Source organism: Bubalus bubalis, chromosome 18 (genome assembly GCF_019923935.1).
Source record: "Bubalus bubalis isolate 160015118507 breed Murrah chromosome 18, NDDB_SH_1, whole genome shotgun sequence".
NCBI classification, from domain to species: domain Eukaryota; kingdom Metazoa; phylum Chordata; class Mammalia; order Artiodactyla; family Bovidae; genus Bubalus; species Bubalus bubalis.
This window is the reverse complement of record NC_059174.1, coordinates 59,826,253-59,851,940: the sequence shown is the minus strand read 5'-3', so window position 1 is coordinate 59,851,940 and position 25,688 is coordinate 59,826,253. Positions and strand designations below refer to the sequence as shown.

At 39.9% G+C, this 25,688-nt stretch overlaps 1 protein-coding gene across 4 annotated transcripts in view; it reads right to left on the bottom strand.

Moving 5' to 3' along the window:
- Positions 1-636: 636 nt before the first annotated feature.
- Positions 637-25,688, bottom strand: part of LOC102390265 (zinc finger protein 160) — a 45,411-nt gene continuing 20,359 nt past the window's right edge. Inside the window, exons 1-6 of one of the 4 annotated variants that reach the window (XM_044931513.2) lie at positions 20,947-21,082; positions 19,043-19,115; positions 17,170-17,228; positions 16,985-17,031; positions 11,343-11,469; positions 637-5,496 (exon numbers count right to left, since the gene is read on the bottom strand). In XM_044931513.2, the coding sequence (XP_044787448.2) occupies positions 3,803-5,496; positions 11,343-11,469; positions 16,985-16,999 (1,836 nt within the window). In that variant the 5' untranslated portion in view covers positions 17,000-17,031; positions 17,170-17,228; positions 19,043-19,115; positions 20,947-21,082 and the 3' untranslated portion in view covers positions 637-3,802. Of the gene's footprint in view, positions 5,497-11,342; positions 11,470-16,984; positions 17,032-17,169; positions 17,229-19,042; positions 19,116-20,946; positions 21,255-25,688 lie in introns of those variants that run through there. The other 3 variants (XM_044931515.2, XM_044931512.2, XM_044931514.2) reach the window with 3 other exon arrangements.

Sequence of the window (25,688 nt, the reverse complement as noted above, 5' to 3'; positions counted from 1 at the left end):
TAAAAAGTTGCAACAATGGCATTTGACAATTCTATCAAATTTTTAAAAAAGAATTACCAGTAATTCTATGATTTATTTTTAAGAAAAGGAGAAAGCACTTGTCAACTCGATTTATAAGGCCAGAATTAGTGGGAAACAAAACTAGAAAAATAGAAAAAAGTAAAATGATCAATCCGTGTGAAGATTAAAAAATTCATCATAAAATATTAGTAATAGAAATGAATCAAGAATTCTTATCAAAGGTAATATAAATCAGGGAATTCCCTGGTGGTCCAGTGGTTATGACTCATCTCTTTTATTGGCAGGGCCCAGGTTCAATCCCTCGTTGGGGAACTAAGATCCTGCAAGCAATGAAGCTCAACTAAAAATACAAATCAAAATCAAGATTATTATTCTTGGTTACAAACAAATTCTATGTGGAGGATACTGGATGGCCCACAAAAAGATTTCATGTCACTCTTTTGCCATGTCAGTTCTTTCACTGAACTATAGCCCCAAAGTAACTGTTTTTCATGTTCACACTGCATTTACTTTGTACCTGTCATGGCCTTATAGGCATTATCATGTCACAGGAGTCCCAAAACAACCCAGTAATCCCTTGTGATAAAATAGGACAAATACACGTGGTAGAAAAAATATTGCTAAGGAAAACTGAAAACACTCTTTATTACGCTAGAAAAGTAAACAATGTAACACATTGCATATTAGCCTAATTTGAAACTGAAATTTTAAAAACACTTGGAAAATTGCTGGAATAAACTACTTCATTATACTAGCTAATAAACATTTCCAAAGATTTTACTAAACTAGGGTAAAAATATCTCCAACAGATTAGTTTTACAAGCATCTTCAAGAATCATATTAAACAACAGAATATATGTGTGCTGTGGAAAAGAAATGTTAATAAATTATTAGCATGAACATAAATGTGCTTTTCCAAGTCAGAAAGCCAGGAATTTCAGAAATAAGCATTCAGTTGTGTGTGTGTGTTTTTTTTCCCCTTCTTTTTGAATGAAGTAGAAAGGAATAGCTTTATTGCTTTGCCAAGCAAAGGCGCCACAGTAGGCTAATGCCTTCAAAACTGTGTGTCTCAAACAAGAAGGGGTAGAGAGGAGTTATATAGTAATGGCTCAAAGTGGGTGTGGTCAGCTCATGAACTCTTCTTTGATTGGCTGATGGTGAGGTAAGTGGCAGTCAGCATCATAAACCTTCTGGCTCCAACTGCTCTGGGTTCTACATGCTGGTGGGCAGCAGGCTTAGTGTCCCCCACTTGGTGGGGGTTTCAGTCTCTGGAGCCTGGACTTACTAAGGCTCAGGTTCTTTGTGTCTCAGCACAGAAGGAATTCAGCAAGAAGCAAAGTGACCGGCAAGAAGTAGACTTATTAATATAGGACACTTGTGAGGGACATAAGTTGGTAGGCAAGAGGGCTCTGCCTCAGTGTTTTATGAAGTCTGACTCCATTAAAATTTTTTTTCTGGGATTACGGGATCTTAGATTCCTGACCACGGACTGAACCTGTGAGCTTGGCAGTGAAAGTACTGTCCTAACAACTGAACCGCCAAGGAATTCCCAACTCCTTTTTTTTTTTTTTTTTTTTGCTATTTGATTATTGAAACCTTTTAATGCTCAGGAAAAACCTCTTCCTCTTCAGCCTATCTGGACAAACTTTTTTCTTTAAAGCCTGAGGGCGCCTTCCTTTGAGACAAACTGGAAGTTCAAACTGTAAGCTTCACCCAATAATTAAATTTTTCCTCTCAGGTAAATTGCTCTCCCTTCAATTCCTAAGAATAAGACTAATATCTTATTAAACACAGATGCAGGAACTTCCTTGCCAGTCCAGTAGCTAAGATTCTGTGTGCCCACTCTAGGCGGCACTGGCTTGATTCCTGGGCAGGGAACTGAGATCATGCATGCCACATGGTGTGGCCAAAACAAAACACATAGATGCAAATAACACTTATTTCCCATGCAATGGAGAAAACAACCAACTTGTTCTGGGCACTGTTCCTACCACATAATCCATCCCTAGTAACCTGTCCCTCTCCTCTCATGAATAGTCAAGCCCCTTAATGTCCTTACTGCTTTGCTCACAGTCACCTAGTAGAGGATTCTGTCCACTGTGGTCAATCCATGGACCATGAACATAACAAGCACAAGAGCAACAGCAATTTTACACTATTCTCTAGAGCCCCTTCCTGATGCTAACTGACACACTACTGATTTTGGTAATTCAGGGTCCTTGTTTTTCCAGGGAACATGGATTGTGAATGAACCACACCTAATGAAGCCGCCTCCTTTCACCTTACTGACTCCTTTCCAGAGACCATCATCAAAGGCCTATAATGAAGGTGTAAGATCAACAGACTTCAAAATTAAGGTTGGTCTTCAAGAAAGCTCAATAGAACATTTACACAGATACTTGGCCATTTACACATATGTTTTTCTGTATGTCATATACATGTCATTTCCTAAGTTTTAACATTCTGTGACTTCTAATGACTCTGAAGTGCATAATAATCTCATATTACTCTTGGGAGAACTAAAGCCTTAACTTATTCCTATTATGGATTCTCTGATATGTAGGCTAATTTAAGAATTGTGTGAAAAAGTCACCAAATTCATTACATTTGTAAGGATTATCCCCAATAGCATGAGCTTGGTGATGAAACCTCAGGATGCATCATTTCATCAAATTCTTTCCACATTTAGTAAATTGCTATAGTTTCTAACCTGTATGAATTCTATCATTACATCAAAAGTGGAGCTACTTGACAAAAACTTTTCACAACACTTATTACATGTGAAATGTTGCTTTCCAAACTAAATCCTGTTTCAGAGGTTTCATCTTCAGGTACAAGCCTTGGCACACATATTAGTTTGTGTGGTTTCTCTCAGAAGACATATATGAGAAGTCTGGTGAATTGTGCAGTTAGGATAAAGCTTCTGCTCATATGTCTGTAGGGTTTCTCTTCAATGGACTCTCCATTGTTGCCTCATACTTGAACTCAAGGTAAAGATTTTGCCACACTTGTTGCATTTAAGGGACTCCAGTATCTTCCCCATCTTATCTTTGGATAAAATCCTTGCCACATATATTATATTTGTGTGGTTTCTCTCTAGGATAAATATTCTAATATAGGTCATGAGTGAGCACTAATTTGGAACTTTGCCCTATTCATTACATATGTAATGTTCTATCCAGCACAGATTATTTGATGATGGGTAGAATGTGAGCCCCAAGTAAAGGTTTTGCCCATTCCTGGCATTTGTGAGGTAATAATCTCCAGAAAGAAATCTTTGGTGAATGAATTCCTTGTCTAAGGGCTGGTCAACTAAACATACTTATCTGATTTCTCTCTCCAAGATGATATTTTCAATGAAGTCTAAGATGGCAACATCAGATAAATTAAAACACATCCTTAATGTTCATCATCAATGTGGATTACCTGATGGAAAGGTAGGTTTCAAAGTACACTGATGGATTTCTGAAATTCATCATAATATTTGTCAGGTTTCTCTCCAACATGAAACTTCAGTTCATGTTAAGGTTGGAGACTTTGTGGACTGGAGACTTTGAGACATTCAACATATTTCTGGAGTTTCGGCCTAGTACAGATTATGTAATGGCAAGGCTTTGCCTCTATCATGACGTGCAAATTTCAATCCACTATGAATTTCCCAAGAATATACAGTGTCAATTTTGAATGAATGAAGACAGTCCCACATATATCACGTTAAATGATTTCCCCATTGTATTTATTACCTGGTGTGGAGCAATAGTTGAGATCTAATAAAAGGTTTTCAACAGTCTTTGTTTTTGAAAGGTTTCCCTTTTGTATGAACACTCTGATGCTTTGCCAGGTACGCCTTTCGACTAAAGCAGCTGCCACACTCATTACATTTGTAAGGTTTAACTCCAGTATGAATTCTCTGATGAATTGCAAGACTTGAATTCCGATTGAAGACCTTGCCACACTCATTACATTTGTAAGGTTTCTCTCCAGTATGAGTCCTTCGGTGCCTTGCAAGATATGAATTAAAACTGAAGACTCTGCCACATATATCACATTTACATAATTTCTGTCCTGTATGGATTATTTGATGTCTCTTGAAGTTCGAGCTGTGATTAAAGATTTTGCCACAGTCTTTACACTTGTAAGGTTTTTCCCCAGTATGAATTCTCCGATGAACTGCAAGGTATGAATTTTGACCAAAAACTTTCCCACAGACATCACATTTATATGGTTTATCTCCTGAATGGATGATTTGATGTTGTTTGAGGTGTGAGCCAAAATAAAAGGTTTTGCTGCACTCATTACATTTGTAATGTTTCTCTCCAGTATGAATGACTTGATGACTGACGAGGGTTGATCTACTACTGAACATCTTACCACACTCATTACATTGGTAAGGTTTCTCTCCAGTATGAATTCTCTGATGACTTGCAAGGTTTCCTTTCTGACTAAAAGCTCTGCCACATTCATTACACTTGTAAGGTTTCTCTCCAGTATGAAGTCTCTGATGACTTGCAAGGTTGGCCTTGTGATGAAAGACCTTGCCACACTCATTACATTTATAAGGTTTCTCTCCAGTATGAATTCTGCGATGTTTTGCAAGGTATGAATTCTGACTAAACACCTTGCCACATTCATTACATTTGTATGGTTTCTCTCCAGTATGTATTCTCTGATGAACTGTAAGGTATGAACTTTGAGTAAACACTTTTTCACATATATCACATTTATATAAGTTCTCTTTTGTATGGATTATCTTATGTCCAGTGAGGTGCAAGCCATGGTAAAGGGTTTTGCCACACTTGTTATACTTGTAAGATTTCTCTGCAGTATGAATTGTTTGATGAATAGCAAGGTCTGAATGTCGACTAAAGACTTTGCAACACACATCACAATTAAACATGTTCTCTTCTGTATGGATAAACTGATGTTGGGTAAGGTTCAAGCCCTGATGAAAGGTTTCGCCACTCTGATTACATTTGTAAGGGCATTCCATGTGTGTGCTCTGGTCTTGTGTAAGTATTGAAGGATGCATAAAATCATTCCCATATGAATTAGAAATGTTGGTTTGGACAAGGAGAGAAATTCCTTGAAGTAGTGAAAATGAAGCACTAATACTGATACTCTTGTCAGCTTGATTAAATTCATCAATCTTGTCTTCACTTTTGTAAACATGCAGGTCATCCCAAAAGCTTAATGCAAGCCTGTTTTCAATAGGCTTGATTCCTGCAATACTTCTACCGTGTCCCTCTCTCTCATTGGTGAGATTTTTGTCATGTGTTATAGGCTTTACTTTGTAATTTCTTGCCTCATCTCTTGGCTGAGACTCAAAGTCATATATATTTTCCTGGATTTCCCTGAGGTAAAAATCTTTGATTTTATTCCTTTCGTGTCTTCCCAATATCACTGTTTGGAATTCTTCTCTTCTATCAGTTTTTTCATTTAGTTGTAATTTCTCGATCACAAGTATATGAGAGATATCTACAAGATACAAAAAACTGTAAGTATCTCACTTATTATAACTCATAAATAAATATTTCATGTTAAACATGATATTACACCAAACTAGTACTTACACAGAAAGGAGTTATGAAAATTGCCAACCATGATATAAAAACCTTTCAAACACAAATGGAATGATTCTTTACTAAAGGTAAACTGATCTGTGATAATAGTACTTAATTTTAGGGCACCTAAATTTCCAAGTTTGGCCACTTGATGGGAAGAGCCAACTCATTGGAGAAGACCCTGATGCTGGGTAAGACTGAAGGGAAAAGGAGAAAACGGTGGCAGAGGATGAGATGGTTAGCTAGTATCACTGACTCAATGGACATGAATTTGAGCAAACTCCGGGAAACAGTGAAGGACAAGGAAGCCTGGTGTGCTGCATTCCCAGGGTCTCACAGAGACAGAACCGACTTAGCTACTCAACAACAACAAATTTTCAAACAACCTATAATAAGAACACTCACATTGGAAAAACTTTTGTTACCAATCCAAGAAAGTGTAATTTTCAACCATGACACCAAAGCACATACCAATTAGCAGTAAACATACCTACTGGTGGCTCAAAACTGAGAGGAAAAGAATTATTATACATATATTGGGCATACTTGTTTAATACAAATGAATGCTAAAAACCAGACAAAATCTACTGTAACAGTAAATAATACAAAAATAACTTATTCAATGAATAATTTCAATGAGTGATAGTTTCAACTTGGGAAACAAAGAATAGAGAAAATGGTGCATACGATAAAAAAGTTTTTTTAAAAACAAATGTTCTTCTAAGTACCTCCTGTAAAACTATGTACCCATGAAGCAGCATAAACATTCAGAAAGGCCACCTTCTGTAAATCAAAATTAAAGATTAGTAAATGAAATATTCTCCATTTATATTGACAGCCATTAAATAGAGCAATTCCCTAATTCTGCAGTGCCCTAAAATATCCAGTTCTTTGGCTCCAAAATGTATGTAATATAGAGTGAGCAATCTGTGAATTTACTTTAACTAGGTTGATACACCATATTGCTGAGAACAAATTGAAAAAAAAAAAAAGCATACAATTTATAATGCAAAAAAGGGATAGCATAATAAACATGCTAGACTATTCATCCATCTTTTTACACAAAAGACATTTTGACTTAATATAAAAACTGCACTATTTCTGGGAATTTAAGAGTAGTCCAGTGGTTAGAACTCAGTCCTTTCATTGCCATGGACCAAAGTTACATTCCTTGAAGGAAGATCCCACAAGCAGCATGGTGGGGCCAAAAAAACAAACACAAAAACCTAAAGACAAAAAAAATACTATTTCTTTTTAAAGGCTTGAGGATAATTATCACAATTTTTCAAATAAGGAAAGTGGAATTACAGATTTATATACCTGACCCCAACTGACACAGAAAGTAGTGAGAACCATGATGAAAACTGGGACCTAGAGACCTAGAGACAATATATTCTTAAACATGACCCTCACCCAAGCAGTATATTACAAAATACTGCAACAAATACTGGGAGCTTAGAAGAAAACTTCAAGGGAGCTGCAAGCAGTGGGCTGTGTAACTACTAAGGGGATTCAGCCGCCCCTCCTGGAAATGGTTTCCGAGTTGTCACAGCTGCACACAGTGATTCAGGCTGGGTCATGAGAAAGTTGGTCAATATACAGAGGTGGTATTTTTACAGTGTGAGTAATGTGGAAGGTGGAGGGGTGGGTGAAAGAGTGCAGTGGAAACTGGGAAGTTCAGGAGAATAACTTAAACATGCTAGGAAATAACAACCTTTTCATCCACTCCAAGGGACCATATAAAGAAAGGTCAGAACTGAGAAAGGGACTGAGTGGAGCTCAGGGTATATGCATATGTAGGAGCACATCTGTGTGATTATAACTGTGTGAGGACAATTAAAATATTGACCTTAAAAGAACTGGCTTAGCAATAGTATACTACTGGTCCATTTTTAACTAGGGGAATTATAGTATGAGTATGGGAAAGAACCACATGAGATTTAAACACTGCAGAAGGAAATTAACTTTCAATCTACTATACTATTTGCTATGCATACTGAATATTCCAATGACTGTATTTCCATGCATATGTTCAATAAACACATACAAAATATTTCAGGAGACTGTGCAATAATGATCTTAGCAGAAAGCAGAAGTGAAAACCAGGAGAAGACTATCAGAAGGAGATGAATCAGTTCATTCTGTGCACACAAAAACAGGGCAAAGTAAAGGAGGGAGATCATGATTTTGGAATGAAGATCTCTTGGCTAGGCAAGAACACTTTGTATGGGGAAAAAAAGATAGCAGAAAGTGTTTGCCGAAGCCTGAGCAATTTCAGGATATGATCACAATAGTTAAGTAAGTAAAGAAAAAAAAATGTTACTAACTAAAATATTAATTACATAACATACTTTGGTTATATAAAATATTTACATCAACATCCCTTGTTATTAAACACGACAGTAGTTCTTTTAGCTAGCCCATCTAAATACTGGAAGTTGTAACATTAAATTTCTTAACACAAACTCTGCAAAGAAAAACAAAACCATGAGGGAGTGATGTCAGCAGGACAGTAAACCATAGGCACCCATTACCCATGAGGGAACCAAGTTAAAAACAATAAACGAAAAGCAATTGGGGAAAATTCAACAAACCAATCAAGAAGAGGCAGCACCCAAGCAAATGCTTGTCCTAAAACACTAGACGGAAAAACATAGGAAAGTTCATGACAATTTCCTGGCCTTCAACTTCCCTCCTCCTTCTTACACTGCATTGAGAGTTAACTGGCACAAGTCTCCCCATTCCCAGAGGTTCCCTCAGGCAGAAATGCTAAAAACATGATAGAAACACTCAGTAAACACTAGAAATAGAAAAAAGTGACCTAAACACAATAAAGGACATGTAATAAAAGCCCACAGCTAACATCATAATCAATGGGGAAAGACTTAAACCTTTTCCTCTAAGACCAGGAATGTAACAAAGATGTTTGCACTACTTCTAAAAGAAAAACTACAGAAATTCCTACCAAGAACATGGAGATAGAAGAAAAACACATATAACCAATCCCAACAGCAAATGAAGCAAATCCATCTCTTCTGAAAAATGAAATGTTCAAATACGTAAAACACCCCAGGAAATTCCTGTAGTGCAGTGGTTAGGACTCCACACTTCTACTGTCAGGGGCCCAAGTTCAATCCCTGTTGGGAGAACAAGGATCCCACAAGCCACATGGTAAGGCAAAAACACACACACACACACACACACACACACACACCTTGAATAGTTGGCAAAAAAAAAAAAAAGAAATAATGAACTCAGAAAAACAATATACAAAACCAACAAACAAAAGTCAATACTGTTTCTATATATTAACAATAAAAAAATCATGAAGGAAATTCAGAAAACTCCATTTAAAATATTATTAAAAAACTAAAGTACTTGGCAAAACTTTACAGAACAAAGCAAAGATATATGCTCTATGAACTAAAAACAGCTGAAAAATAACCCAAAGGACACAAATTAATGCAGACATCTCACGTTTATGGACTAGAAGTAAACATGGTCAGGGTGTAAATACTACTACTCTAAGTAATCAACAGTCTAAGGCCATACCACCCTGAACAACCCCGATCTCCTCTAAGTAATCAACAGATTTAACCCAATCCCTAATAAAACTCCGATAGTGTGTCTTAAATAGATAAATCCATCGTTTAGATTCAAATGCAACCTCAAAAGACTTTCCTGGTGGTCCAGTGGCTAAGACTCCATACTCCCAATGCAAGAGACCTAGGTTCCATCCCTGGTCTGGGAACTAGATCCCACATGCTGCAACTAACACTTGGTGCAGCCAAATAAAATTTTTTTTTAGAGAGACACTCAACAAAAAAACCAAGGTTAAAAAGAACAAAGTTGGAGGTTTCACAATTACTTTTAAAAGTCTCAGAAACCTAAACTAATCCAAGCAGTGTGGTATTAGCACAAAGACCAGTGACATACAACAGTGGCACGAGAAATAAATTCTTGTGTATGTGGTCCAAGGGGATCCCAATGTTCCACAAGAGGATGTGGACCACCCAGTGGGGGAAGGACAGGCTACTGAACAAAAAATGAATTATGGTTCCTATTGAAAGTATCATTCCACTTCATAAGTTCTCTTTAGAGAACATTTAGATGTTTTAAACTTAGCTGTTGATGTAAAAGAACAATGGCACACAGGTGACCAAAAGATGGCATCAGTAACTGTTTACAAAACAGCTTCACAAACAAGAATGGGAACTTGGACAGCGTTATCCTGAAGAGAAATCCCTATACTGCTTGCTGAGAATGTAAGGGGATGGTTATTGCACATGGGAACATCACTGTCACGATGCCATTGAGACAGGCTTTTGTGACATTGCTCAAAACCACAAAAACACCCAGAAAGATTTATCAGCCAGGCTCTGGAGATATTTCTTATTTCGTATCATAGAATATGCAGACCATATCAATATAGAATGAAGTGGTTATTTTCTATATAGCGGAAAAAGATTACAATATATGATGAATAGTTCAGTTCAGTCGCTCAGTCATGTCTGATTCTTTGCGACCCCATGAACCTCAGCACACCAGGCTCCCTGTCCATCACCAACTCCCGGAGTCCACCCAAACAAACCCATGTCCATTGAGTCGGTGATGCCACCCAACCATCCCATCCTCCGTCGTCCCCTTCTCCTCCTGCCCTCAATCTTTCCCAGCATCAGGGTCTTTTCCAATGAGTCAGCTCTTCGCATCAGGTGGCCAAAGTATTGGAGTTTCAGCTTCAACATCAGTCCTTCCAACCAACACCCAGGACTGATCTCTTTTAGGATGGACTGGTTGGATCTTCTTGAAGTCCAAGGGACTCTCAAGAGTCTTTCCAAACACCACAGTTCAAAAGCATCAATTCTTCGGTGCTCAGCTTTCTTTATAGTCCAACTCTCACATCCATACATGACCATTGGAAAAACCATAGCCTTGACTAAACAGATCTTTGTTGACAAAGTAATGTCTCTGCTTTTTTTTTCAAAATAATCTGTCAACCAGTACCCACTCCATAGATAAGTTACACAGAAGAAAAATTTCCTCTGAGAGTTCAAATAAGAAGTAAATGTTAAAAAAAAAAAAAAGAAGTAAATGTTTGTACTTTCCATAGAATTCTCTGACGAGGGGAAAGTCTGCACACACTATCAATAATGAAGCTTCCCCTCGGCCCTTCCAAGATATGACCTGTTATACCCTCAAAGGCATGTACCTTACTCCACAGACCAGGACTCTTTTTTGTCTCGTTACAAGGGTAAAATATTCAGATAAGAAACAAATACCTCCACATAAGAGGAAAAACACATGACTTGCTGTGGCTTTGCCAGAATCCTAGTCCCTTGCTCAACTGAGGATTGATGGGAATACAGAGAGGAACAGAAAAATATTTCCAAAATTTACGGGCTGTTATCTCCTTCTGAATACAAAGGGAACAGTATAATGCACAGAAACATAGCTCTTTTCCTAAGACTTCTAAATCAAAAGCACATAGGTAGGAAACAGGAAAAGGTGTGTGTTAAAAGTTTTCCATTGAACTTTATCACTACAAAAGCTCTGGAACAACTCCTGATGTATCATGAAGTGGGCAGATCGTCAGAGGAAAAGGTAGATTTAAACTCCTGAGGCTGCGTCCTGAAGCTTTTCATGTCTGAATCAACAGGGATTTCAGATCAGCCAAGTAAAACCGGGGCTCCCAAGAGGCACACAGTGGGAAATGCAGATACCCCAGGGTAGATCCCAACTTCAAAGGGAAGTGATCCTCACCCAAGGAGACTAGGTTCCTGAGGGTCTCCACCATCACGTCCCTGTACAAGGCCCTCTGAGCAGGGTCTAGGCATTCCCACTCCTCCTGAGTGAACTCTATGGCCACATCCTTGAAGGTCAGCTGTGCCTGAAACGAAAACACATTTCACCAAGGGGCCATGAGGAGAGCTCTTATTTTCACACAAAAGGAGAAGAGGAGAGAGGGCTAAGGATGAACTCAGTTGAAGTAATATTCTGACAGATCCATGGAAAGCTATTTGGAGGAAATTATGGGCCTTTAATTTTAATTCCTTATGCTTTTTCCCAGAGATTATGATAACCTCTAACCAATGTGGAGGATGATTAATGTCCAATGTGGAGGTAAATCAATGTCCATTTTTGTGGACACTACATGAAATACATGTAAATAAGATTTAATAATGAGTAGTTTCTCCAGAAGTGTTAGAGTATGTGTTTGTTACACACTGCTATTCAACATCTATATGAGCTACACTATGAGTGATGGCATCAGAAATGACAGTCAACAGTGCTTTAAAAAAAAGGTCAAAATCTTAAACCATGATTACACTGACTAAAGGTGTTTGAATACTTCAAAGATGCTAAGCAATACTCTAAATGCTTTATGGCTATCAACTTTTTTTTAATCAACATCATAGCTCAGTAGAAAAAGAAGTATGCCATCCTACAGAGACAAAAGTGTCAGAGACATTTGGAGAAACTCTACTTAGTTCAAGAAGCTAAGTAATCATACAGCAATAATCTCAATTAAGGAGCATGAGGTCTTGAACTCAAGATAAAGAAGCAAAAACTCAAGTAAGAGAAGAGCATTAGAAAAAAAAATAAAGAAGAGCACTAGAAGCATACTGATAGAGGGTTCCCTGAGAAAACTTGAAATAAGGTCAAAGCGAACAACACAGAAGGCAATAAAAGATCATTACAGATGTGGGTGCACAAACACATACATATAACATGTTAGTAATCTTACTGTTATCTGAACCTTGAACAGGAGAGTGTAGGAAAAAATTCAAGGCCACAGAATATATTTATGATATAATTTCAGCTACAAAAAAATGCAGTACATAGTTTTAAAATTATGATGTCTTATCAAAACCGTGGACTTGCAGATCCATGAACTAACTTATGGACACACATGAATTACAAATGCAGAACTAACTGAAATGAGAGATGTTGTCTAGGGACATTTTTTTTTTCAAGTGCAAATAATTTGAGAGATCATTCCAGAAATATCCAGCAGCATCATTCCAAAAAGGAACATTCCAGAAAGTTCCAGTGAGGAAGAGAAAGTTGCAGCCATGGGCAACTGGAGCTCCATGTGAATGGACATGCTCTGAGAGTCTGTGAAACAACCTCAGAACTGCCCCCACAGAGGAGTAAGGGAGCTTGGGTGTTTATCTACTTACTCCCACCCAGCCCTCATTTTTCTTTTTTTGGCCTCACGGCATGGCATGCAGGATCTTAGCTCCCCCAACCAGGGATGAAACTCTTGCCCCCCTGCAGCAGAAGTGCAGAGTCTTAACCACTGGACCATCAGGGAAGCCCCCATCCCTCATTTTTGGGGGTTGTTCCTGGCCCACACAGGAGAGTTCAGTGTTTGCAGTCAGTTGCCATCAAGAAGGTACTGGAATGGTAAGACCCAAATGAACAAGGAGGGACAGGACACCCTTATGTATTCCCTAACTAGCCTGAAATTCCTTAAGAGAAAGGAGTGAGTTCATAGAATTCACTATTCTACTCCCAACAGTCTGTGCAGGATTTGGTATGCAATAAGTAAACAATAAGGATAGAGAGGATAAATCAATCAACATAAAGAAAATTTGAGACAACAGTTAAGGAGACTTCCAGGAGGTTGGGAATAAATATACACGCTTGCTGCTATATATAAAATAGAGGGAACTACCTGGCCATCCCCTCTGGACATATTTTTGCATGATTTTTCATCATCAGTTTTATATATGTGAATTTCAGCATTTTTTGGAACAACAAAAGAGTTACCTGTGCTAAATGGTACCAACAGGAAAAAAGCAGGAAACGTTAACTACAGCTTCTACGGAATACCTATATATAAATACAATTTAAAAACACAGTATTTATTTCTGTAAACACTGACTCCTAAAACATTGACTCAAACTTAGAAAAGTTACGGAAAAAATATATTGTAATTAAGAAAGAGTATTTCTCCAAATATCATGATCAGAAGGAAACACTTGATGAATTCGTACCGAATTGACAGTGGAGTTAAGGGGGCTGGCTAGGGGTCCTGCCTTTCACCTCAGTACAGCGTGCCTGAGCAGGGACCAACAGAGGAAGTAACGAGAGGAAAACAGAGTGGGAGCAAGACACACAGCATGTCAGAGCTGGAACTGTGAACATTCACAAATCTAAATCAAAAAGTAGAAGGATGGAAAAAGACATCAGGAATTACTGCACAATATCAGACAAAATAATCTAAGGAAAAAAACTAACACAAGACACAAAATACATCGTGAAATGAGAAAAGGGTAAATTTGCCAAGAAGCTATAATAATTATAAATATGTACACATCTAACATCAACCCAGGAGGATCTGATGAAGGGTTTTATAACAGTGATTCAAATGTGGAGTCTCTGATAAAACTAGGGTGTGAGGAGGGCTTGTGTTCCCTAAATCTTGTTTCCCCCAGGTTGGAAGGTGTTCAATATGCTACTGGGGAAGAGTGGATGACAACTACTAATAAATATAGAAAAAACGAAACAGCTGGGACAAAAGAGAAATGATGCTCAGTTGTGGATGTGTCTAGTGGTGAAAGTATGTCCGAGGCTAATAAGGAATGATACTGCATGGGAACCTAGAATGTTAGGTCCATGAATCAAGGTAAATTGGACATGGTCAAGCAGGAGATGGCAAAGTGAACTAAAATGGACAGAACAGGTGAATTTAAATCAGATGACCATTATATCTACTATCATGGGCAAGAATCCCTTAGAAGAAATGGAGCAGCCCACATAGCCAACAGAAGAATCTGAAACGCAGCACTTGGGTGCAATCTCAAAAAGGACAGAATGATCTCTGTTCACTTCCAACACAAACCATTCAATATCACAGTAATCCAAGTCTATGCCCCAACCACTAATGCTGAAGAAGCTGAAGTAAAACCGGTCTCATGAAGACCTACAAGGCATCCTAGAACCAAAAAAAGATGTCCTTTCCTCACAGAGGACTAGAATGCAAAAAGTAGGAAGTCAAGAGATACCTGGAGTACCAGGCAAGTTTGGCCTTGGAGTACAAAATGAAGCAGGGCAAAGGCTAACAGTTTTGTCAAGAGAATGCACTGGTCATAGCAAACACTCGCTTCCAACAAGACAAGAGACAACTCTACACATGGACATCACCAGATAGACGATTCTGAAATCAGACTGATTATATTCTTTGCAGCCAAAGATGGAGAAACTCTATACAGTCAGCAAAAACAAGACAGGGAGCTGATTGTCACTCAGATCAAGAGCTACTTATTGCAAAATTCAGACTTAAATTGAAGAAAGTAGGGAAAACCACTCGCCATTCAGGTATGACCTAAAGCAAATCCCTTAATGATTATATAATGGAGGTGATGAATAGATTCAATGGATCAGATCTGGTAAATAAGAGTGCCTGAAGAACTATGGACAGAGGTTTGTAACTGTATAGGAAGCAGTGACCAAAAACATCCCAAAGAAAAAGAAATGCAAGAAGGCAAAGTGGTTGTCCGAGAAGGCCTTACAAAGAGCTCAGAAAAGAAGAGAACCAAAAAGCAAAGGAGAAAGGGGAAGATACATCCAACTGAATGCAGAGTTCCAGAGAACAGCAAGCAGAGATATGAAAGCCTTCTTAAGTGAACAATGCAAAGAAATAGAGGAAAAGAAGAGAATGGGAAAGACTAGAGATTTCTTCAAGAAAATTGGAGATAGAATATTTCATGTAAGGATGAACACAACAAAAGGATAGAAATGGCAATGACTAAGAGAAACAGAAGAGATTAAGGTGGCAAGCATACACAGAAGAACTATACAAAAAAGGTCTTAACAACCTGGATAACCACAATGGTGTGGTCAGTCACCTAGAGCCAGACATTCTGGAATGTGAAGTCAAGTGGGCCTCAGAAAGCATCACTACAAACAAAGCTAATGGAAGTGATGGAATTCCAGCTGAGTTATTTCAAACCCTAAAAGATGATGCTGTGAAAGTGTTGCACTCAATATGCCAGCAAATTTGGAACACTCGACAGTGGCCAAAGGACCGGAAAAGGTCAGCTTTAATTCCAATCCCAAAGGACAGTGCCAAAGAATGTACAAACTACCGTACGACTGCACTCATTTCACATGCTAACAAGGTAATGCTCAAATGTGCTCCATAATAAGAGAAGCCACCGCCTTGTGAAGCCTGAGAACTGCAACTAAAGAACAGGCTCTGCACCACCCGAACTAGAGAAAGCCTGGTTGCAGCAACAAAAACACAGTGTAGACAAGGAAACCCAGCACAGTCCAAAATAAATAAATAACAAAATAAAATTTTTGAAAAAATTTAGAAAGTTGCAGCATAAAATATCCGCACATGAAAATCAACTGCATTTCTATCTACACACAATGAACCATTTCTACAGAAAATGAGAGAACAATCCTATAGAAAACTTAGGAAAAAGATCAGACAAGTAGGTGTAAGACCTCTACACTGAAAAGTACTAAACTTTAACACAAAAGTCCCTGGAGATATATATAAATAGAAACACACCCTGGAGTGGGAACTTTATGCTTTTAAAATGACCAAATTAGGGTGGGAGGGAGGCTCCCAAGGGAGGGGATATATGTATACCCATGGCTGATTCACATTCTTGTATGGCAGAAGCCAACCTAACATTGCAAAGCAACTATCCTCCAATTAAAAATAAATTTAAAAAAATGTACGGGACTTCCCTGATGGTCCACTGGCTAAGACCCCATGTTCCCAATGCAGGTGGTCCAGGTTCCATCCCTGATCAGGGAACTAGATCCCACACGCTGCAACGAAGAGTTCGCATGTTGCAACTAAAGAACCTGAATGCTGCAACAAAAACTGAAGATCCTGCAATGCCGAAACTAAGACCCAGTGCAGCCAAATAAATAAATATTTTAAAATGCAAATAATAATATATGATTAAAAAAATTCCTTCATTTGCAACCTAGCAAGACCTGGTATACCCCTATAATTTTTCAATGGAAATTAAGAGGCAGTTGAGCTGATTAAAAACAGATAACATTTTCTTTCCTTAGAAATAGCAAACTACAAAAATCAAGCCAATAAGATTTCACTGTAAAATTTTCTTAAAAAAAAAAAAAAAAAAAAGACCCAAAGAGAGACTTCCCTGGTGGTCCAGTGGTTAGGACTCCAGGCTTCCACTGCAGGAGGCACAGTATACAGATTTAAGGAATTCCTATGCCATTTTTTGCAGTTAAAGAAAAAAGAAAATCATTCCTAAATTCATAGGGAATCTCAAGAACCAGCAAACAGCTAAAATATTCTTGAAAAAGAGGATGAATGTACAAGTGTCAGGCAGGATACTTTGGAGCCAGGGAAGAATAGAGAATCCAAAAAAGGACATTTGAAGGACAGGCTGAGAATATGACTTTACCTGAGAAATAGGCATTCCTGACTCCTGTTCTGTTTCCTCCTCTTCCTCTTAGCAGGACACACAAAAAGGGAGAAAACAAAATATTAGACTAACTGGTAAAACTAGGATTTGTCTGTTAATATAAAAGATCATTGACAACTTTACCAAGTACCAACCAAAAAGGTCTAAAATTATTTATTACATACCAAAGAGCTTTTCCAGTACAAAGGGAAAAGAGGACAAAGCAAGCAGGCCTCCAAGAAACCTGAAACACATTTTCAAAAGAATGAATTTTTATCATCTAATATTTGTGGTGTCAGTGTTTTAAAAATTTCACAATGTATTATATTACTATTTAAAGAATGATTTGATTATAGAAAAGCACCAAAGCTTATTAACAAAAGTTAATGATCATTTCCAGGGAACAGAAACTGAATAAACTAAAATTTTTTCCAAGCTACAAAAACAATTATATGTAAAGGTATAAGAAAGAAAAGTAGGTTCATCACAAAAAGGAGCATTCTCAATGTTCTTTTTTTTTTAATTGACTTTTTATTTACTTATTTTTTGGCCACGCTGGGTCTTTGTTGCTGTGATCGGGCTTTCTCTAGTTGTGGTGTGCGGGCTTCTCATCGTGGTGGCTTCTCTTGTTTCAGCACACGGGCTTAGTTGCCCCAAGGCATGTGGGATCTTCCCAGACCAGGGATCGAACCTGTGTCCCCTGCCTTGGCAGGCAGATCTTTTACCACTGGACCACCAGCAAAGTCCTCAATGTTCCTTTTAAAAGGCACCATGCAGTGACAGATTCAATCATTTCTTGCCCCACTTGTTGTCTCCTACTCCTGTGCCCCATGTCAAGCAAAGGGAAGGGGGCGACTCACAACTGAGTAAATCAAATCACTGGGTGCGCTAGTGGTAAAGAACCTGCCTGCCAATGCTGAAGACATAAGAGATGCAGGTTCCATCCCTGGGTCGGAAGACCCCCTGGAGGAGGGCCTGGCAACTCACTCTGGTATTCTTGAGAATCCCATGGATAGAGGAGCCTGGCGGGCTACAGTCCATGGAGTCGAGAAGGGCTGGACACAACTGAAGTGACTTAGCAGCAGCAGCCCCCTGGCTAAACAGGGCTTGCAAATACAAGTTATCCTCTGATATGAAGAATTACAGAATGCACAAGACACAAGTTCTGCTATTCTCATCCTCATCTGTACAATTAGAGACATCTTATTACATTCTAAAATAAGAAATCATATATCACAACTTATCCCCAACCAAACAACTCACCATCCATCTGCATCCAGTTCCCACTACCCACCTGCTCTACTGTTTTCATTTTAGTTGGTTAATCTGTCTCTTTTCTTCCCCTCTGCTCTCCTGCTCTTCCTGTTTCTTCCCTCACACCTGTCCTGCCCACTCTGTAAACTGTTCCCCTCGAGATGCTTGGTCTCTGCATCCTTTCTGATGGTCCTCCATCTGTGTTTCTGCCTCTTTCTTGCCCCTCCCTGCTCCCTCTCTGCCCTCCAGTTACACCCCTTCTCTCCCTCTTCCACTCCCCTTCTCCCCCTTCTCTGACACCCCAGGTGGTCATGCATCCTTCCTGCTCTCGCTTCCTCTTGTGGTCACACTTGATCCTCCTTCTCTCCCAGCGCCATGCAGCTCTGCAGCCCAAGTGTCCAGCTCTTTCATCCTCTCACCCCACTCTGTGTGAAGTGCCTCTCCTTTGGTGGCCCTGCCCCACCGCTGATCCAAGACCCCTCTATGTTACTCTCTGTCAGCTACAAACTGGCACTTGCCATCTACCCACATGCCAGTAGTCATGTTTGGATGTGAGAGCTGGACCATTAAGAAGATTGAGCACCGAAGAATTGATGCTTTTGTACTGTGGTCTTGGAGATGGCTCTTGAGAGTCCCTTGGACTGCAAGGAGATCACACCAGTCAATCTTAAAGGAAGTCAACCAAGAATATTCACTGGAAGGACAGATGCTGAAGCTGAAGTTCCAATACTTTGGCCACCTGATGGCAAGAGCCAACTCATCAGCAAAGACCCTGATGCAGCAGAAAATGAGAAGGTTGCATACCGTCACCGACTCAATGAGTTTGAGCAAACTTCGGGAGATAGTGGAGGACAGAAGAGCCTGGTATGCTGCAGTCCTGGGGGCGACACAGAATCAAACAGAACTTAGCAACTAAACAATAATAATCTACCTGTCTACCTCTACAAGGGTTAATTCATGTGCTGCTGCAGCTGCTGACCTTCAATACCTTCTGAAAGGAGTTCACAGTGGAGAGCAGAAATGAAGCATCTGTGATTGGGGGAGAAACTGGCAGATCAGGTCTTCAGATGGATATTTTCAGGAGCCAATTTTATGAGCCCAATTCTTATTATCTCCCCATATCTAGAAAAGCACTAAAGTCCTCCATGGTAATGACTGTTCCTTGTGATTAGCAAAACTTCACAAAAGTAGTAGAAAACGTCTGGAAAAAAATATGTGCTTGATTGCATGTAATCCCCCTTCACCAAACTCTATATACTGACCTTTCCCCCTGCCTCTTTGCAGCAGCTTCTCAGAGCTATGTGAAGTGCTGTTTCCTGGACTGCAGTCCTCATTTTGCCCCAAACAAAACTTTACTTGCAAACCTCACATTGTGCATTTTTTTAAACTTGACATCTCCCATCCCCAGAGATCCAACTTTGTAAAAAATCTGTATCTTTATTCACCTGCTATTTTCAATGCTTAATCTTTCATTTCACTCTGTTTACAAGTCCCTCAGCCACAGTCTCTATCCCTATGGATTCTCCCTCATCCTCTTCTCATTCTCAGTTTTTCTCTCAGTTGCTCATCATCTGCTTCTCCTGAGCTCTCTGACCCACGTATTTACAGGGCTGAGTAAGACATCTGCCTACAGGGAAAAAAAAAAAAAAAAATTTTTTTTCCATCATGTGGAATTTGGAACAGAAGACCACTGTTTCACAAGGCTAGCTCAGGTCACCTTCCATTACAAGGGGAGGTTTGCTGGGCAGAAGGACTGGCCTCAGGAGATGGGAGGACCGATGTGATGGCAGGGAGGAGGGGGTCTTAGGAGAGGGGAAGGCTGTCCTGAATCCCAGAGTTAGGAACGGGAGTGAGGGGACAAACTAGGTGATTAAATAGTTAATCCAACTAGGGGATTGTCAGTAGAATAACAGACTTGTCAGACTCCTGCAAGTTAATGATTACTCAAGAAAGCAGGCTTGCTTAGCAACAAAGCTATTCAACAGATGCTCAAGAGGACCCTGAAACAACCCCGCTCAGTGAGCTCAGTAAATTACCACACGCTCTGTGCACACATAAAAAGCACTAATTTGTGAAGCTAGCTTGACCAGGTAGGAAAAACAACAAAAAACTCCCCTGCCCAACCTGTTGGTGGGACTGATGCAGGAAGGCTGACACCTACTCAAGAAAGACGAGGAAAGTCTTCCCACCTCACCCCCCACGCCACTTTCCCTCTGATGATAAAGCTGTAGCCCAGCAAGTTCTCTGGGCTTTGCATCCTCTCGGCTGCCCACTTCTAAGACTCACAAACTTCCTATTCTAATAAATCACTTATCTATCACTTTGCCTCTCACTGATTTTTTTTTTTTTTTTTTTGCACTGAGACTGAAAGGACTGTGGTGTGGAAGCTCGGCGGCGACCCCTTCCACCGCCACCAACGACACAAAAGAGCTTCACTAGGTCCCGCCAGGAGGACGGGGCCTCTCCCTGGGCGGGAAGGCCAGCGCTGCCCTCCAGGGCTCCAGAAAGCGGGCTGGGAGGAGAGGGGCGCGAATCCGCCTGGCAGAAGAGGGCTTAACTGGGGAGCGGAGGGACTAACGGGTTTTTCAGCCAGAAAATGTAGCGAAAGGCGGCGTCTACGTTGACTGAAGGTAGAAGAGCCGAGGCACCGACCTCCGGATGAATCTAAACCCCAAACACCCGACCTGCACGAGGACTTCTGGATTTACCTGGGGGTGGAAGGGCCAGGTGCTGAGATGTCAGGTATCTAGTCACTCCAAAGCTCCCGAGGTTTGAGTGACGGAGGAGGCGCAGCAGGAATTTACACAGAAAGCTGACGCTTAACCCGCGGCGGTTCAACGTTCTTTCCGCGCTCCGCGCTTCCCTTTCCGTAACCAACTGCGCACGCGCGGACTTGGACGCAGGGCCTCCGGGGGCGCTGGGCGGGGCGTCGGGCCCAGGGCGGGTGCGGGCCGCGAGTGAACCCAGACCTGGGAGAGCAGGCGGGACCCGGCGCCTCCCAGGATCCCCGAATGTGCTGTTACCTTACTGTCTTGAATAATTTGGGAGTAAAAGCGTACAGCCGTGTGGGCTACCTTGGTGGGAAGCTAATCTGTTTCCTCCTAACAAGTGGAGAATGGTTACGAGAAAACCTGCTTTTGCCAGCAGGTTGCTCGCACTCTGGCTGGTCTCGAGAAGCAAACGCTTCGGTGGTTGGGAAAGTGCGACCAAGAGTGGTTGCTGTGCCAGTGAAGTTGCTCAGTCGTGTCCGACTCTGTGCGGCAATTACAATTCACTTGAGCAATTGGGACGACAGGGGATGAGATGGTTGGACGGCATCACCGACTCAATGGACGTGAGTTTGAGTAAACGCCCGGAGTTGGTGATGGACAGGGAGGCCTGGTGTGCTGCAGGCTATGGGATCACAAAGAGTCGGGCACGACTGAGCGACTGAACTGAACTGAACAGTTTAGGGAAACAAGAACTTGACATGCCCTTCTGTATTACCAAACTAGAATGAGTGATGAAAGTCTCCCATTGAAGAATGGGCCATTTCACACCGACATCTTACAGAATACTTTTCCCTTTCTATAATCCTCATTCTGGTAGGACTAACTCAACGCCTTCGTTCCAGAGCCTCAGGGACATAACCTAGCATCTGAGACTGGAGCACCATGGCATGTAGTAATTTCTGTCACTAATCACTGCAATACATTTTAAAAATGCAATATTAAAAAAAAATTCTTATAAATTGCATTCTTTTTGTTCATGTGTTTTACTTGCCTTTTAAAATCACATCCGCTCCCACCTCCAGTTTGAGATATACCTGACTTACATGACTGTGAGTTTAATTTGCACAGCATGATATTCTTACAGAGACTGAAATAATTATCGCAGTAAATTTAATAAGCATTTCTCATCGCATGTTATACTCAGGATAAATAACAAACTGCAGACATGTTCTCTCCCTCATATCTTTTCACCTTTTCTCTGTTCTTTAGGTGGAAATGGGATATTGCAGAAATTAATTTTTCTTATTAAAACTATGATGGCCATTTAACTAGTAGCTAATATTAGGGAAAATATGAGACAGACATTTGCTGAAAATCAGACAAAATCTAAAAATGAAAAGGGTTTTACTTGAAACCTTCACCATCCTTGGCCACTCAGCAGTCATACTGCTACAAGGACAGTAAAGACTAAGTGGTCATAGATTTAGAAGGGGCAGAGGATGCATCAAATCACACAGCTCACCCTCCAGACTTCCTCTTACCATATCTATCATTATTCACTTCTTGTATCTAAAATTCTGTCATTCGGCATAAAATTTCAGTCTATCCAAGGCCATTCTTGAAGTAGAAGACAGGGTTCAGTCATTCATGTCTGACTCTTTGTAACCCCATGGACTGCAGCACACCAGGCTTCCCTGTCCATCACCAACTCCCGGAGCTTGCTCAAGCTCATGTCCATTGAGTCAAGTGATGCCATCCAACCATCCCATCCTCTGTTGTCCCCTTTTCCTTTTGCCTTCCATCTTTCCAGCACCAGGGTCTTTTCCAATGATAGTTCTTTGCATCAGGTGGCCAAAATATTGGAGTTTCAGTTTCAGCATCAGTCCTTCCAATGAATATTCAGGACTGATTTCCTTTAGGATTGACTGGTTTGATGTTACAGTCCAAGGGACTCTCAAGAGTCTTCTCCAACACCACAGTTCAAAAGCACCAATTCTTCTGCACTCAGCCTTCTTTATGGTACAACTCTCACATCCACACATGACTACTGGAAAAACCTTAGCTCTGACTAGATGAACCTTTGTCCGAAAAGTAATGTCTATGCTTTTTAATATGTTATCTAGGTTTGTCATAGCTTTTCTTCCAAGGAGCTAGAGCCATTTAATTTCATGGCTGCAGTCACCATCTGCAGTGATTTTAGAGCCCAAGAAAATAAAGACAGGGTTACATGAAGCAAATAAAAGCTTTGAAAGCTTCCGTTTAAACTTGAAACATGCCTCTCCACGCATACCAAATTGGCCCAGGAACTCAAAAAGACAAGCTTACATGAAATGGGCAAAAAAAGTGCAAATCCTCTCAAGTGAAAGGGAGGGTTGCCTTAGTCTAGTGACCAAACTTGATATCAAAGGGCAGACACACATGATCTCACAGAAGGTTGATAAATGGCTGTACATAATATTTCTATATATATGAATAACTGCAGCATCTATCAGAAGTGACTTTTCCCTTTGTTTACACTAAATAAAATTACTGATATTAGATAAAACAGGGAATATCACTATAGACCATGCAGGCATGAAAAGGATAGAAAGGAACTCTTACAAAAACTCTACAAGATTATAAGATGAAATGTACTAATTCCATGAAACCCATAACCTACAACAAATCACCAATATTAAACATTATTTGAATAACTGCCTTGAACTGCAATACAGATTTATAATTTCAAAATGCCCACCACCTAAGAAAGAAACTCAAAAGCAGAGACAGTGACTGTGAGAGCTTAAACTCCTCCATCATGCTCTGCATAGACCCTGCCTGGACTTGCTACATGTTCCCTCCAGATGTACCTTGTAGCTCCTCAAGATTCTGTGTAATAAACGTCTCCACTTCACTCTCCCTTGCAGTCTTTGGCAGGACTGTTGCCTAACATTCAACACTCAGGGGCTCTACTTTACAAAAGGTAATTTAACAAAGTTGCAACAATGGCATTTTACAATTCTATCAAATTTAAAAAGAATTACCCGCAATTCTATGTGATTTATTTTCAAGAAAAGAAACAGAGGAAGCACCTGTCAACTCAATTTATGAGGCCAGAACTACTAGGAAACAAAACTAGACAAATAGAAAAAGAGAAAGTAAATAATTAAATCCCCCATGAAGATTCAAAAATCCATCATAAAATACTAGTAACAGAAATGTAACATAAAGATTTCATATTAAAGATAACATAAATCAAGGAATTCCCTCGTGGTCCAGGGTTAGCACTCATTGCTTTTACTTGTGGGGCCCAGGTTCAATCCCTGGTCAAGGAGCTAAGATCCTGCAAGCTATGCAGCTCACCAAATATGATAATATAAATACAAATCAAGATCACTTAGCAAAGATAAATACATTATTCTTGGTTGTGAACAAATTCTATGTGGAGGATATTCAGTGTCCCACAAAAAAGATTTCCTGTCACCCTTTTGCCATCTCAGTTCTTTCACTGAATTAAACCCCCAAACTAATTGGTTTTATGTTTATACTGCATCTACTTTGTACCCATCATTGCCTTTTGAGCATCATTGCATCCTACGAGTCCCAAAACAACCCAGTAACCCCCTGCTATAAAACAGAACAAACACATCTGTCAGGAAAAAAAAATTCTGCTAAAGAAATGATTGAAAGTATTTTTTATTACAGCATAAAAGCAAACAACAAAACATATTAGGTAATAGCCTAATCTGAAACTGAAATTTAACAGCATTTGGAAAATCGAGTAAATTGTTTCATTATATTATCTAGTCAACATTTCCAAAAATTAATTAAAACTAGAGTAAAAATATCCCCATAAGTTTATTTAAATAGTATCTTACAAGTATTTTCCAGAACCATATTGAACGTGTGCTGTGGAAAACAAATGTAATAAATTATTAGCAAGACAAAAAGTGTAATTTTCCAAGCCAATTAAGTCAGGAGGTTCAGGAGTAAGCAAATCGGTGTTTTCCTTTTTTTTTTTCCCCCAAAGTAGATAAGTTTAGCTTTATTGCTTTACCAAGCAAAGGGGCCACAGTGGGCTAATGCCTTCAACACTGTGTCTTTCAAACAAGAGGGGGTAGGGAGGAGTTTTATAATAATAGCTAAAAGTGGGTGTGGTCAGCTCGTGGACACTTCTTTGATTGGCTGGTGCTGAGGTAAACGGAAGTGAGCATCATTAACCTTCTGGCTCCAACTGCTCTGGGTTCTACATGCTGGTTGGGCAGCAGGCTTAGTGTCTCCCACCTGGTGTGGGTTTCAGTACCTGGAGCCTGGACTTACTGAGGCTCAGGTTCTTTGTGTCTCAGCGCAAAAGGAATTCAGCAAAGTGACAGACAGGCAAGGAAGGAACAGACTTACTAATATAGGATATTTGTGAGGCACACTAGTTGGCAGGTGAGAGGGGTCTGCTTCAGTGAAGTTTTATGAAGTCTAATCCCATTAAAATTTTTTTTTTTTTGGCTTATGGGCTCTTAGTTTCTTAACCATGGATTGGACCTGTCAGCTTGGCAGTGCGAGTACTGAGTCCCAACCACTGAACTACCCGGGAATTTCCCCTGATTTAATTTTTGATGTTTGACTATTGACACTTTTTAATGTTCAGGAAGAACTTTTTCTTTTTCAGCCTATTGGAACAAACTAATTAAAGGAAAAAAAAGCCTGAGTGCTCCTTTGAGACAAACTGGAAGTCCAAACTGTAAGCTTGCCCTCCATGAAGGCTC